Source organism: Erigeron canadensis, chromosome 1 (genome assembly GCF_010389155.1).
Source record: "Erigeron canadensis isolate Cc75 chromosome 1, C_canadensis_v1, whole genome shotgun sequence".
NCBI classification, from domain to species: domain Eukaryota; kingdom Viridiplantae; phylum Streptophyta; class Magnoliopsida; order Asterales; family Asteraceae; genus Erigeron; species Erigeron canadensis.
Window position 1 is genome coordinate 34,902 of NC_057761.1, and position 11,626 is coordinate 46,527.

The 11,626-nt window shown below is 37.9% G+C and overlaps 2 protein-coding genes across 2 annotated transcripts; one reads left to right on the forward strand and one right to left on the reverse strand.

Annotated features, from left to right (window-relative positions):
• Nucleotides 1-805: 805 nt before the first annotated feature.
• Nucleotides 806-5,685, reverse strand: LOC122609297 (30S ribosomal protein S1-like). Its single transcript, XM_043782353.1, has 11 exons — nt 5,623-5,685; nt 5,415-5,574; nt 4,715-4,776; nt 4,414-4,573; nt 4,198-4,318; nt 3,902-3,983; nt 3,679-3,779; nt 3,517-3,595; nt 3,139-3,189; nt 2,549-2,666; nt 806-1,135 (listed from the first exon to the last, which is right to left on the reverse strand). Exons 1-10 carry the CDS (start codon nt 5,683-5,685, stop codon nt 2,583-2,585), a joined length of 963 nt encoding a protein of 320 aa, XP_043638288.1. The 3' UTR covers nt 806-1,135; nt 2,549-2,582.
• LOC122609237 (oil body-associated protein 1A-like) lies at nt 1,631-2,656 on the forward strand (the record flags this gene model as incomplete). The annotated part of the gene is made up of 2 exons (XM_043782299.1): nt 1,631-2,039; nt 2,184-2,656. Coding segments are annotated over 2 exons (600 nt in total), but the record flags the coding sequence as incomplete, so codon positions are not given.
• Nucleotides 5,686-11,626: the final 5,941 nt, after the last annotated feature.

Sequence of the window (11,626 nt, forward strand, 5' to 3'; positions counted from 1 at the left end):
GAAGACCAGAAGATACGAGCCCTAATAACTTTGTCAATCATGCAAACTGAAGTGTTTCAAAAGTATACAGCCAGTACTTGAACTACATAAACCAAGAACACCATGAATCTGACGAAACCTCCAATACGATTAAAAACAGAAACACCACCAGAGGAGACGCCGAAGATTTAACCAGCAAGAACTAAGGGTTTCTATCAGATATAATAGTATCACCAGAATGATCAGCCAAGAATAACCCAAGACCTTCAATAATTCTGAATCACAAGACTTGAACCATAAATCAACAGCCACAAATTGGTGTTTCAAAACAGACAAGCCTAAAGTCACAAACTCGGATTCGAAATAAAAAGAAAGATAGAAACCCCCAAAAAAATATAATGCCAGAAACTAGGGTTCGTTTGAGAGAAGAAGAGAAAAAAATATATACAAAAAAGAAGAAGAAGAGTACGATATAGAAGAAGCAATCAAGAATACAAAGACTGAAACCCTAAATCAGTAATCCCCAAATCAGAAATTGAAACCCTAAGAATCTGAAACCTTTATTGGAAAACAGATTAACTTAACCGCTTACAAAGATAACTCAATATAGGTTAACCAACATGTGCGTTTAAGTATAAAAACAGCTAGATCAAGAACAGTGTTGTTAAAGGCGAGCGCCTCTTGCGCCTAGGCGCAAAAGGCGGGCGAGGCGCACCTCCAGCGCCTGAAACACTATGCCTGGAGGTAGTCAAGACAATTATAAGAATAAAAAATAAATCATACCAAATATACCAACAGTTTTGACAAGTCACTGACTAACCTATTTTGCCACAAGAGAGGTAGTCAAGTTCTCTAACTTTAATCAGACAGCATTACAACATTAGCCTTAATAACTTTTAAAATCAAACAGAAACAACACTGAAAAAATAGCATGAAAAAACAGAAGCTGAATGTCAAGATTTAATCTCAAAGCACGGTAACAAATAACTAATTTCACTTTTGAAAAAACTTAAATGTAACTAAACCAAACTAAGATTGTCAGGAAAAAACTTACAAACCTTTGACTCCTCATCCCTGATTGAGTGCAGCCTGAATCTACCTTTGGTATCATAGAGAAGTCTGAAGCTTTCATTGGTCTTGGGAATTGATACAACATCTGTTACAAAAAAAAAAGCAACTTACATGAGACAGTTTACTCCCAACCCAGACAATCTCAAACTAAAAGCTATAATGTAAAAAGAAGTAGAATTCGTAGAATAAAACATTTAGAAAAGCTCAGTAGTAGACACCATAATCAGATTTTACAACTTCTGTTTGTAACGTGTTTAGGGTGTACAAAACTTAAAACAATCAAATTTCACTTTTGATCATAATACTTCAGAACAAATGGAAGCAGTTGTAGCAGATAATATAAACAAATCTAGCGCATACATAAGAGTGTCAAGTATAATGACACAGCTTTGTGAGTCACATGTTGCATGGATCCGTCCGTACAATATAGGACAAAACATGTAAATGTTGTTATGTATATATTTTAGTCTTGTGATGTTGCATTGTAACATGCAACATTAGACGTGCATACAAATCGATTCAAATAATGTGACAATTAACAAGTATTGAACAATAGAATTGATTTCGGTTATATTTTTGAATAAGATTTCACTTTTACGCGGATGATATGACGCGACAAGTGGAGGCGCACCACTACTGCGGCCACCTAAACGACGAAGTGAGGCAGTGTTTGATCTATGACCGTCCGGATGCGGACGCTCGGTTGATCGGTGTGGAATATATAGTGACCGAGGATCTGTTTTTAACATTGCCTGATTCGGAGAAACCTATGTGGCATAGTCATGAGTACGAGGTGAAGAGTGGTGTGCTTTTTCTCCCCGGTGTTCCTGGTCCGGTTGAACGGTCGGATTTGGAGAAAGTGGCGAAAACGTATGGCAAGACGATTCACTTTTGGCAGGTGGATAGAGGTGATGAACTGCCCTTGGGTTTGCCGCAGGTGATGATGGCTCTTACGCGAGATAGCCAACTTTATCCTAACCTCGCTAAAGGTATATGCACTTTTAATAATATGATAATCATGTACATAATTATGTCTCTCGAGCATTTTGACTGAGACGAGCTCGAGCTTTTAAAATCAAACCTTACTATACAAAGTAAGTGTGATCACTCTAATAACTGGGTATTGGTTACAGACGTGGAATCTCGCTACGGTATCTTCTACGACAAGGAAAGGCATAACAGAGAATACATGGAAGGTTTAGCCCATGGAATTCACCCAAAAGCAAACGCAGCTGGAATCGGGCTAAAGACTGTGCTAAGAGAGATTGAATGCAAGCCTTCTGGCCACCCTAGTCTGGAACCTGTTCCTCGGGTTTTTGTTTAAAAGTGCATTATCCGGGTCTTTTCAAGAGCATATATATCGTGTTATTAGTGTTCTTTGTTTTAGAATAAGGATACTGATGCTATGAATCGAGCCAGATTGTCATACATCAGTAAAAGAATAGTTACAGGTTTAATGTGATTTCTGTACAATAAGTAGGAAACTGTAATAACTTGCCTTATATATCAAGAACATAAGACAATAATTCGACTCATGGAACTCGTTCCAGGAGTCTCTGTAATGCGGTTTTTATCCCATCTTGATCAAGTGAAGTTACCAGCTGTATTTCCTGTGCCTGAATACATATTAGCCATGTGGTTACTCGCTAGCAATGCAGATATCTAGAGCTTTTATGTTATCAAATGTCACACACAAACATGTCGAGAAATGTATATGATAAAAACATATAACCATACATACTTTCTCATGCATGTCAAGCTCAAATCAAGCTTTTAAAAAAGTGTGGTATACATTTCTTTGACGCCTATTTAAACTGAGTTTTCAGAAAAAATTTTGCACTACTAAAGCTGGATTTGAAAATACTCTTGACCTACTTTGGTGTTGGGCTTGACTCTGCATAAAAAAACTGAGTTCAGACAGATCAGCTAGAATGCGAGATTAAGAAGATCGGTTGCTTGATTGGTAGGGTCAATCGGAGAAAATAATAAGAACGTGGAGGGTGTTGAGCACTCTCTTGCTCCGTCACTGGATCAATACTTACTAAAAGGGCTAGTTGAGTTGTCCCAACTAATTCAAAGAGCGCATACCTGTCTTCCGGCTCGAGCAAGGAGAGTGAACTGGTTTCCATTAGGTGGTGCCTGTAGCAGATGAAGATATGTAAAACTTGCTATAGAGCTTTCGATGGTTAGCAATAGTAATACACTAACTCTGTTTCAGAATATATGTCCTATCTTTTATACTATTTTAGTTTGTATTTCCAATAGCTTACCAAGTTTCTTATATCCTTTAGTTGCACCTTTTACAAATGTACATTCTTAAAAGTGTATGTACTTTATTAGTTTATTATATGAGTATATTAGGCTTTCAACTATATTTAACAGTGTAATTAAAGTACATTGCTAAAAGGGGCATATTTCTTGTCTAATGGACCAATTCTGGAAGTTAGTAACTAGTGCGAAACTTACATTGGACAAACAAAGCTGCAGATCTTGTGATACCACACGTTTCTCAAATCCTTGACGTGTTACTTTCACGTCAATTATCCTGGTTAGGGGAAGGGATAAGTTAGAAACTGTAAAAGGTTCAAGATTAAGAGATGTGCTAACAAAACATAATTCTCATTTTACCCCTCTTCTCGAAGTAGCTCTTCAAGTATCGTTTCGAGCCCTGAAAGTGGCTCAATGACATAATCGGTGGTGCCATCTGAACTAGAATTACTCGAATCATCCTGCATATAAAGACGGACCCGTTCATTAACAAATGAAGACAAATGATGGACTGCTATAAGATCAGATGTTAGGATTGACTGGTTTAATATGGGAAAGAAAAGATGAAAACTACACATCATACCTGAGGAATGACTTTTTCCAAAGTTTCCAGTAGTGGATCTTCCTCCAGTTGCTTTATTGACAATGTAATTCTTGATTTATTCCTACAAGATACTCACAAATCAGAAGACCACATGTTCGATAATGGAAAGTTTGCAGAAATAAGTGAAACTAGTTCATTAAAATCATTTTCTTTCATTAGTCTTTTTAAAATCGAGTCTATTTCCATGTTCAGTTAATTGGACTCAATATACGAGAAAATGATACGATGACCACACCTTCAACATCATATAGTGTCAACTATAAAAAAGTCACTACCTATCAACACCGATGACTTTGACCTTCACATCTTCACCCTCGTTCAGAATATCTCTAACATCTTGGACTAAATCCCATGACACCTCCGACACATGTACAAGCCCAGTTAGATGATAAGACACTGCATCAGATTTCCGATTGCATTAGTATAAGCTACAATATTTAAACTCTCAATGGAAAAACTCTGACCTAAGTGGCTAAGCCCAAACTCCTAACCGTCTGGGAACTGCAAGTGAGCAAAGGCACCGTAGTCTTCCACCGAGCCAACTTTGGCTTGATATATGTTTCCAATTTTTACAAAATTGGAATATTTTGACCAAGCAGCTTCTTTTTCAGAAAATATCAGTTTCCTCTTCTCCTCTTCAGCATGAATCACCTACTCATTCGTATTTCATATCTATCCATGTTAGTATCATGATGCAATTATCTGGTATTACTTGCACATGGGAATTCAAAGTAGAAGAAAGCTTGTCTCGTGTTTTATTATGCAATGGGATATATCTTTTAAAAAAAGTACCTTCACAGAAATGAGAGAACCAGCTAAAGCTTTTGCTATCTCTTGTATGGGCTTGTCCGGTTCTGCATATTGACCACAAAGTGCTATTAGCAACTACAAATAAAGTTATTTGTGACAGCATATCCTTTTCCAAGTTGACATCCATGGGTTCAACCTTGACTTGGTAATTGACTGGGTTCTCCACATTACGAAACCTGGTTATTTTTCGGTCTCAAATCTCATCAAGGAAATAAAGATAGGCGATATCTCTGTCTAAGGAGATAAAGATGGACCCTTACCATACAAGAATTGAGCAAACACTGAATAAATCAAGTCGGAAGCCAGGAGGTTAGGGGTATTTCAATGTACGTTTTATAAGTGAAATTATAGTTTGAGATTTGGAATCAGATGATCAGTGGCTTAAACATAACTATAATTAGAAAAGTAATGACATTACGGTAACTATTTAATTTGGAAATTTCTTATTAAATAAACCTTTTTGTCTCTGTATAATGTTTTGTTGTTTTTGAGAATTCTACATAACAAGATCCGAGCAACGCAATCAAGATCACATGAAAATCTAGCTGCAATCATGTAAGTTAAAAAGTTTTTGTAAGCACTTGACCTTGGTTCTATGTATTATTTTGATCATCCATAACAATATAACATGAATATATATATATATGAATAGCAATGACTAAAATGTGAAAACACCGCATACCTTTGCAAGAATGAGATGGGCTCAATAGTGGACATGGAAGAAACCCAACGAGAGAATAAAACCGAATCAACAAACCACCACCATTGGATCCTTCAACTCTTCCTTGATACACAATTCCATAATCTAAATGAGCTCTTGCTGCCTTCCAATCCGCAGATCTCTACTTCTTTGCAGAAACAAAGTTTTAGATACAAATTTTGAATACAACCAAAATAATTTCTTCATGTTCATATAATTCTTCACACATAGGGTTTCTCTGTATCTCTTTCATTTTAATTTTTATAAGGGGTACTCATATGAGTTTTCCGATGTATGTTTTTCCATTTCCAATCTATTTGTCACACGATTAGAATCAGGAAAAACCTACAAACTTGTTCTCGAATTCTTATTAATATAGTCCTAAATGAAGTTCCCTACAAGTACTTGTTCTCTACTTCTTTGCAGAAACAAAGTTTTAGATACAAAATTTGAGGCCAGACATTTTATAATTTCTTCATGTTCATATAATTTTTCACGCATTGAGGGTTTCTCTGTATTTCTTCATTTTAAATTTTTTAAAGGGTATTCATATGAGTTTTCCAATGTATATTTTTCCATTTCCAATCTATTTGTCACGTGATTAGAATCAGGGAAAAGCTACAAATTTTATTAGAGACTGATTTGGTATGGTAATCTATCAAAGAGTCAAAGGTAATATGGACTAAAAACAATGTTTTATGGACTAAATTTCAGTCTCTAAACGTATATATTAGTAACTGATCTAACACAGTTTTTGCAACTAACTTTCATTTATATATTAAAGGCATTAGGGACTGAAATAATATGGTACCAGTCTATAGAAATAAGGACTGAATTTTTTTATTTAGAGACTGATCTTTTGTCCTTGTTGGTTCAATACAACAAGGACTGATTTTTAGTTGATAACGTCACTTTTCGTAACTAAGCTCTAGTAACTGATTAGTAACTAGCAAAATCAGTCTTTGTTACACCATTGGTAACTGATCATGGGGTATCCGAGACTGATTTTTCAGTCTCCAAAAGCCTGTTTTTTTGTAGTGATCCCATTATTGATATGATGTCAAATGAAGGCAGAATTCAATATTCTTCTTCGCAAATATCTTGTGAAAATTCTATCCCTAAACCCATTGCTCCTCAGCTAGAGACAGTGAAGCCTGCTGAACCTTTTAGGAGAAGCAGGGTCGCTGTCCCGTATGACTACAGTACTTCTCAGCGAGCAGTATCTGTTAGTCAGCCTGCTGACACACCTGTTCAAACAGAAGTTGCTGAAACTCCTGTATCTCAATCTTCTTTACCTTCATCCTCTTCTTCCTCATCTCATGATAAAAGTAAAGCTATTATGCATGAGAAATTATTAAAGAGGAGAATCAGGTTTGGTGATGCACGATTTTTGCATCCTTCTTCTGTTTATGTTCCAAGGGGAACATACCCTCCTCAGCAACTTGGACCTGCTCAGCAGGTTAGACCTTTTCAACATATGGGTCAGCAAGTTGCTCAGGTTCGTCCTCATCCTCAGCAAGCCAGACCTGTTTATCATGTCAGACCTGCTCAGCTTCCAGTATTTCCTCAGCAAGTAAGACCACCTCAGCAAGGTGGTCAGTGAGCTGCTCAAAATCCTTCTTCTAATGCTCAATCTAAGGGCAAATCTATTCTTGGTCCAATTCCTAAGTCTCTTCCTCGTCAGTCAAGGAAGAAAAAGGCTTCTTCTGGAGCTTCTACATCCACTTCTTATAACTCTGAAGTAAGTATGTTGACAAAACGGGTCAATGACTTATCTTCACAATTAAGGGATTTCTTGTTAAGTCAAAAACAAAATCCCAACAAGTGTTATCTCTGTGGAGAAAGGGGACATATTGTTGTTGAGTGCACTGAACAAGGTTCAATGAACTCACGTGATGTTGTCATTCACCCTAATCCACCATCTCCATCCGCTGCTACTTCTACTTCATCTACTGCTGAACAAGTTTCCTCAGCAGTATCTGATGACAACTCCACTTCTGCAACAATTCTCAGTGATACTGAAATCGCTGATCTTATTGCTGCTCAACGAATATCTATTCCCCAGTTTTAAGAGATCATTACAAATGGTCATGATCGTATTCTGGTTGAATATGATGATGATCATCAAGTCACCAACATGACTGTTCTTGACTCTGGAAGTTCTGTCACTAATGTATCTCCTAATGATCTGTATACATTTGAAATGCCTCGTGACATACCAGCTCATCAACTGGTAGATTATTCGGTCGATGAAAATGCTGATCCTAGAGCTCCTCTTCCTCTTGAACCTCTTTCTTCCTTTACTGATGATATTGTCAGTGAGGAGCCTTCTAACTCTACCTAAATCCTTCTTATGTTATCGTGCAGGCCTCGCTAGGAAAAGAAGTGTGGTATTTGGACAGTGGTTGTTCAAAACACATGACTGGATCCAAAGACCTGCTGGATAACTATGTGGAGACCAATGGTCCCACAGTTGTGTTTGGCGACAACTCTACTGGCCAAACAGAAGGATATGGTTCTCTCTCCAATAGGCTGATAAAATTCACTAAGATTGCTTATGTGAATGGGTTAAAACATAACCTTATCAACATTAGCCAACTGTGTGATGCTGATTACAAAGTCATTTTGGATAAGCATCAAGGCACAGTTATTAACATCAATAAAGAGATAGTGTTAGTCGCTCCTCAAAAAAGAGATGTCTACTTGGTAGACTTCACTCCTGTCAAAACTTTGCTTCTTCTCAAAAGCTGCTTCACAAATTAATTGGTTATGGCACAAGCGTATGTCGCATGTGAATTTCAAAACCATTAATTCATTGGCCAAGAAAAACCTTGTTCAAGGCCTTCCTCCTCTCACTTATGAGAAGGACAGGCTTTGTGGTGCCTGTGAAAAGGGTAAAAGCCACCGAGCCACTTTTAAAACGAAACAAGCAAACTCTATAAATGCTTGTTTTCATCTTCTTCACATGGACCTTTTTGGTCTTGTGAATGTCCAAAGTATAAAAGGTAGTAGATATACCTTGGTTATTGTGGATGAATATTCACGATATACTTGGACAATTTTCCTTCACTCTAAGAGTGATGCTGCTGAGGAAATTATAAAATTCATCAAAAAGATTGAAAACCTCAACAGCATTTGTGTTAAAGAACTCATAAGCGATCATGGTACTGAGTTCAGAAACCACACTCTTGAAAGCTTTTGTGCTGACCTAGGGATTGCACAAAACTTCTCATCTGTAAGAACTCCTGAGCAAAATGGAGTAGCTGAGAGGCGTAATCGTACTCTCATTGAAGCTGCAAGAACAATGCTCAGTGAGTGCACTCTTCCAAGCAAATTCTGGGCTGAAGCAGTGGCAACTGCTTGCCATACTCAAAATAGGTGTCTTATTGTCAAAAGACATGATAAGACTGCCTATGAAGTTCTAAAGGGCAAGAAACCCCAAATCGGATATTTCCACATCTTTGGTTGCCCTGTTTTCATTCTTAATAATAAAGATCATTTGGGTAAGTTTGATCCAAAAGCTGATGATGGATATTTTCTAGGATATTCATCCATCAGCAAGGCATTTAGAGTTTTAAATACTCGAACTCAAAAAGTTGATGAATCAATTCATGTTACTTTTGATGAGAGTAATTCATCTTTGAATGATATTTCCTCTCCTTCATCAGCTGAAACAATAAATGATCTCGCTGATCCTATGGGGGAACCGGCGACTCATTCTGATGTATCTCCAACTCCTGTTGCTGATACCTCTACTTCTTCAATACCTGATGAGTATGTGGCTGCTCACATTTACTCAATTGATCCAGTAGAGCCTCTTCTAAGAAACATTAATGCCACTTCCATTAATGTCCCTCATTCTGAACCTCAGGCCACTGACACTAGTGCTGATGTCGCTGATGACATCTTTCATGATACCTCAGTGACTCCAATTCCTGAAGTCGCTGATGATGACACTTCTCAGCAAGAAGTGCCTCCAGACCTCAGTGACACTCCTGTCAGCATCCCTGAACCAACTCTAACTATAGATCTCTCTTCTTACTCTCTTCCCCAAGCTGATTTTACTACCACATTATCCGCTGTCACTCACTCTTCTTCAATACATACACCAGCACTCCAATGGACTGCTGATCATCCTTTAGACCATGTGATTGGTGATCCACTCAATGGTGTTCAAACCAGGGCAGCGACAAGTAATACTTGTCTCTATGTGAACTTTCTGTCTCAAATTGTGCCAACTAATATTGGTGAAGCAATGGTTGATCCTTCTAGGGTTCAATCTATGGAAGAAGAACTTACACAATTTGAACGAAATCATGTTTGGTTTCTTGTTCCTCCTCCTCCTAAGGAACCCATTGGTACTCGATGGGTTTATAGGAACAAAATGGATGAAAATGGTGTAGTTATTAGAAATAATGCAAGACTGGTTGCACAAGGTTACACTCAAGCTAAAGACATTGACTATGATGAAACCTTTGCACCAGTCGCTCGTCTTGAGGCCATTCATCTCTTACTTGCTCATGCTGCTTATAAGGGCTTTATCGTCTATCAGATGGACGTTAAGAGTGCTTTTCTTAATGGTGCTCTTGAAGAAGAAGTCTATGTTAAGCAACTTTCTGGTTTCGAGGATCCTAAGCACCCTGACTATGTATACAAGCTTAATAAAGCTTTATATGGTCTTAAACAGGCTCCACGAGCCTGGTATGACACTCTTTCTACCTTTCTTTTTGATCATGGTTTTCAAAGGGGAACCATTGACAACACTTTCTTTATTTACAAAGAGTAAGCTCATGCACTATATGTCGATGACATTATTTTTGGTTCCCTTTTCACTAAACTATGCAAGAAGTTCAGTGCTCTCATGTCTAGCACTTTCGAAATGAGTATTATGGGTGAATTAACCTTTTTCTTAGGGTTACAAATTAAACAACTACCCTCGGGTATTTTTTTCAATCAAGAAAAGTACATTCGAGATATGTTGCAAAAATTTGACTTCACCAATATTACTCCTAAATCCACTCCTATGTCCCCTCCAAATAATTTGCATGCTGACCCTGATGGGAAGTATGTAAATCCCACTCACTACAGAGGCATGATCGTGTAAGTCCCTCGGGTCTTATACTCTTATCGAACCGAGATTGACTTAAGGATATGTCGAGGTGCGGAAATTCCTCGAGATAACCCACGGTTTATGTATCTTCCTTATAGATGATATATATAACACTATATATATATATATGTCTTTTACGTGATAATAAACACTCCGGGGAATGGCTCTCCGGATGCACCTTACCAACACGAGGTAACTTGCTATCTACGAGCCGTTTGGGGCCGGGTGTGTGTTTGCGGTTCGTGCGTGATTCGAGTACTACCCACAAGATCAACCGTGTGTGTTCTTGGTTTTCTCTCTCTAGGATTTGCTCGTTTTTCTCACTACACTCTTGTTCGAACACGCATGACACACACCCTCTATTTATAAGCAAAGGCTAGGAACACGCAAATGGCTATTTGCGTGTTCTAAAACTCGCAGGTCCATGCGTGTTTCCAAGCCCAGGCCCATTAGGGTTTTGGCCATGTTTGCATGTTTCTGTGGGCATTGCAATCTTATGCGTGTTTCCACAGAAACTCTCAAACTATTTGAGAGTTCTTAAGAGCAAGCATATTTTTGCTTGTTTCTTATCAACTCTCAAATGCACCATTGAGTGTTCTAACTTTGATCAAGCAAGACTTATGCTTGATCATGAGAACTCTCCAAGTGAACACTTAGGATATGTGAGTAACTGTCTATACTGCTGTTAATACGCAGAACTGACTTTGTACTCTGAGTTAATGTCTTCACTGCAGTTCCCGACCTGCTCAGGACGCAGAACTGACATTAACTCGACTAATGCTTTCACTGCAGCACGAATACGCAGTACTAGCATTAACCGGACACATTTCAACTGCTGTGAATACGCAGTAACTGTGTCAACAATATTACCTTATTGGAAGTGTGTATATAGGGCTAATGGTTTGACTGCTATAAATAAGCAGTGACACAAATGCCCTAACTTCCCTCTGTAAGTACATTAAGTTAATATCTCGACTGCTGTAAATACGCAGTCACAATATTAACTTAATGACTCATTACATGTGATGTCTAAAACCTGCAAAGTACAAATAATAAACATACATATAAACATAGGTTGTTGCCC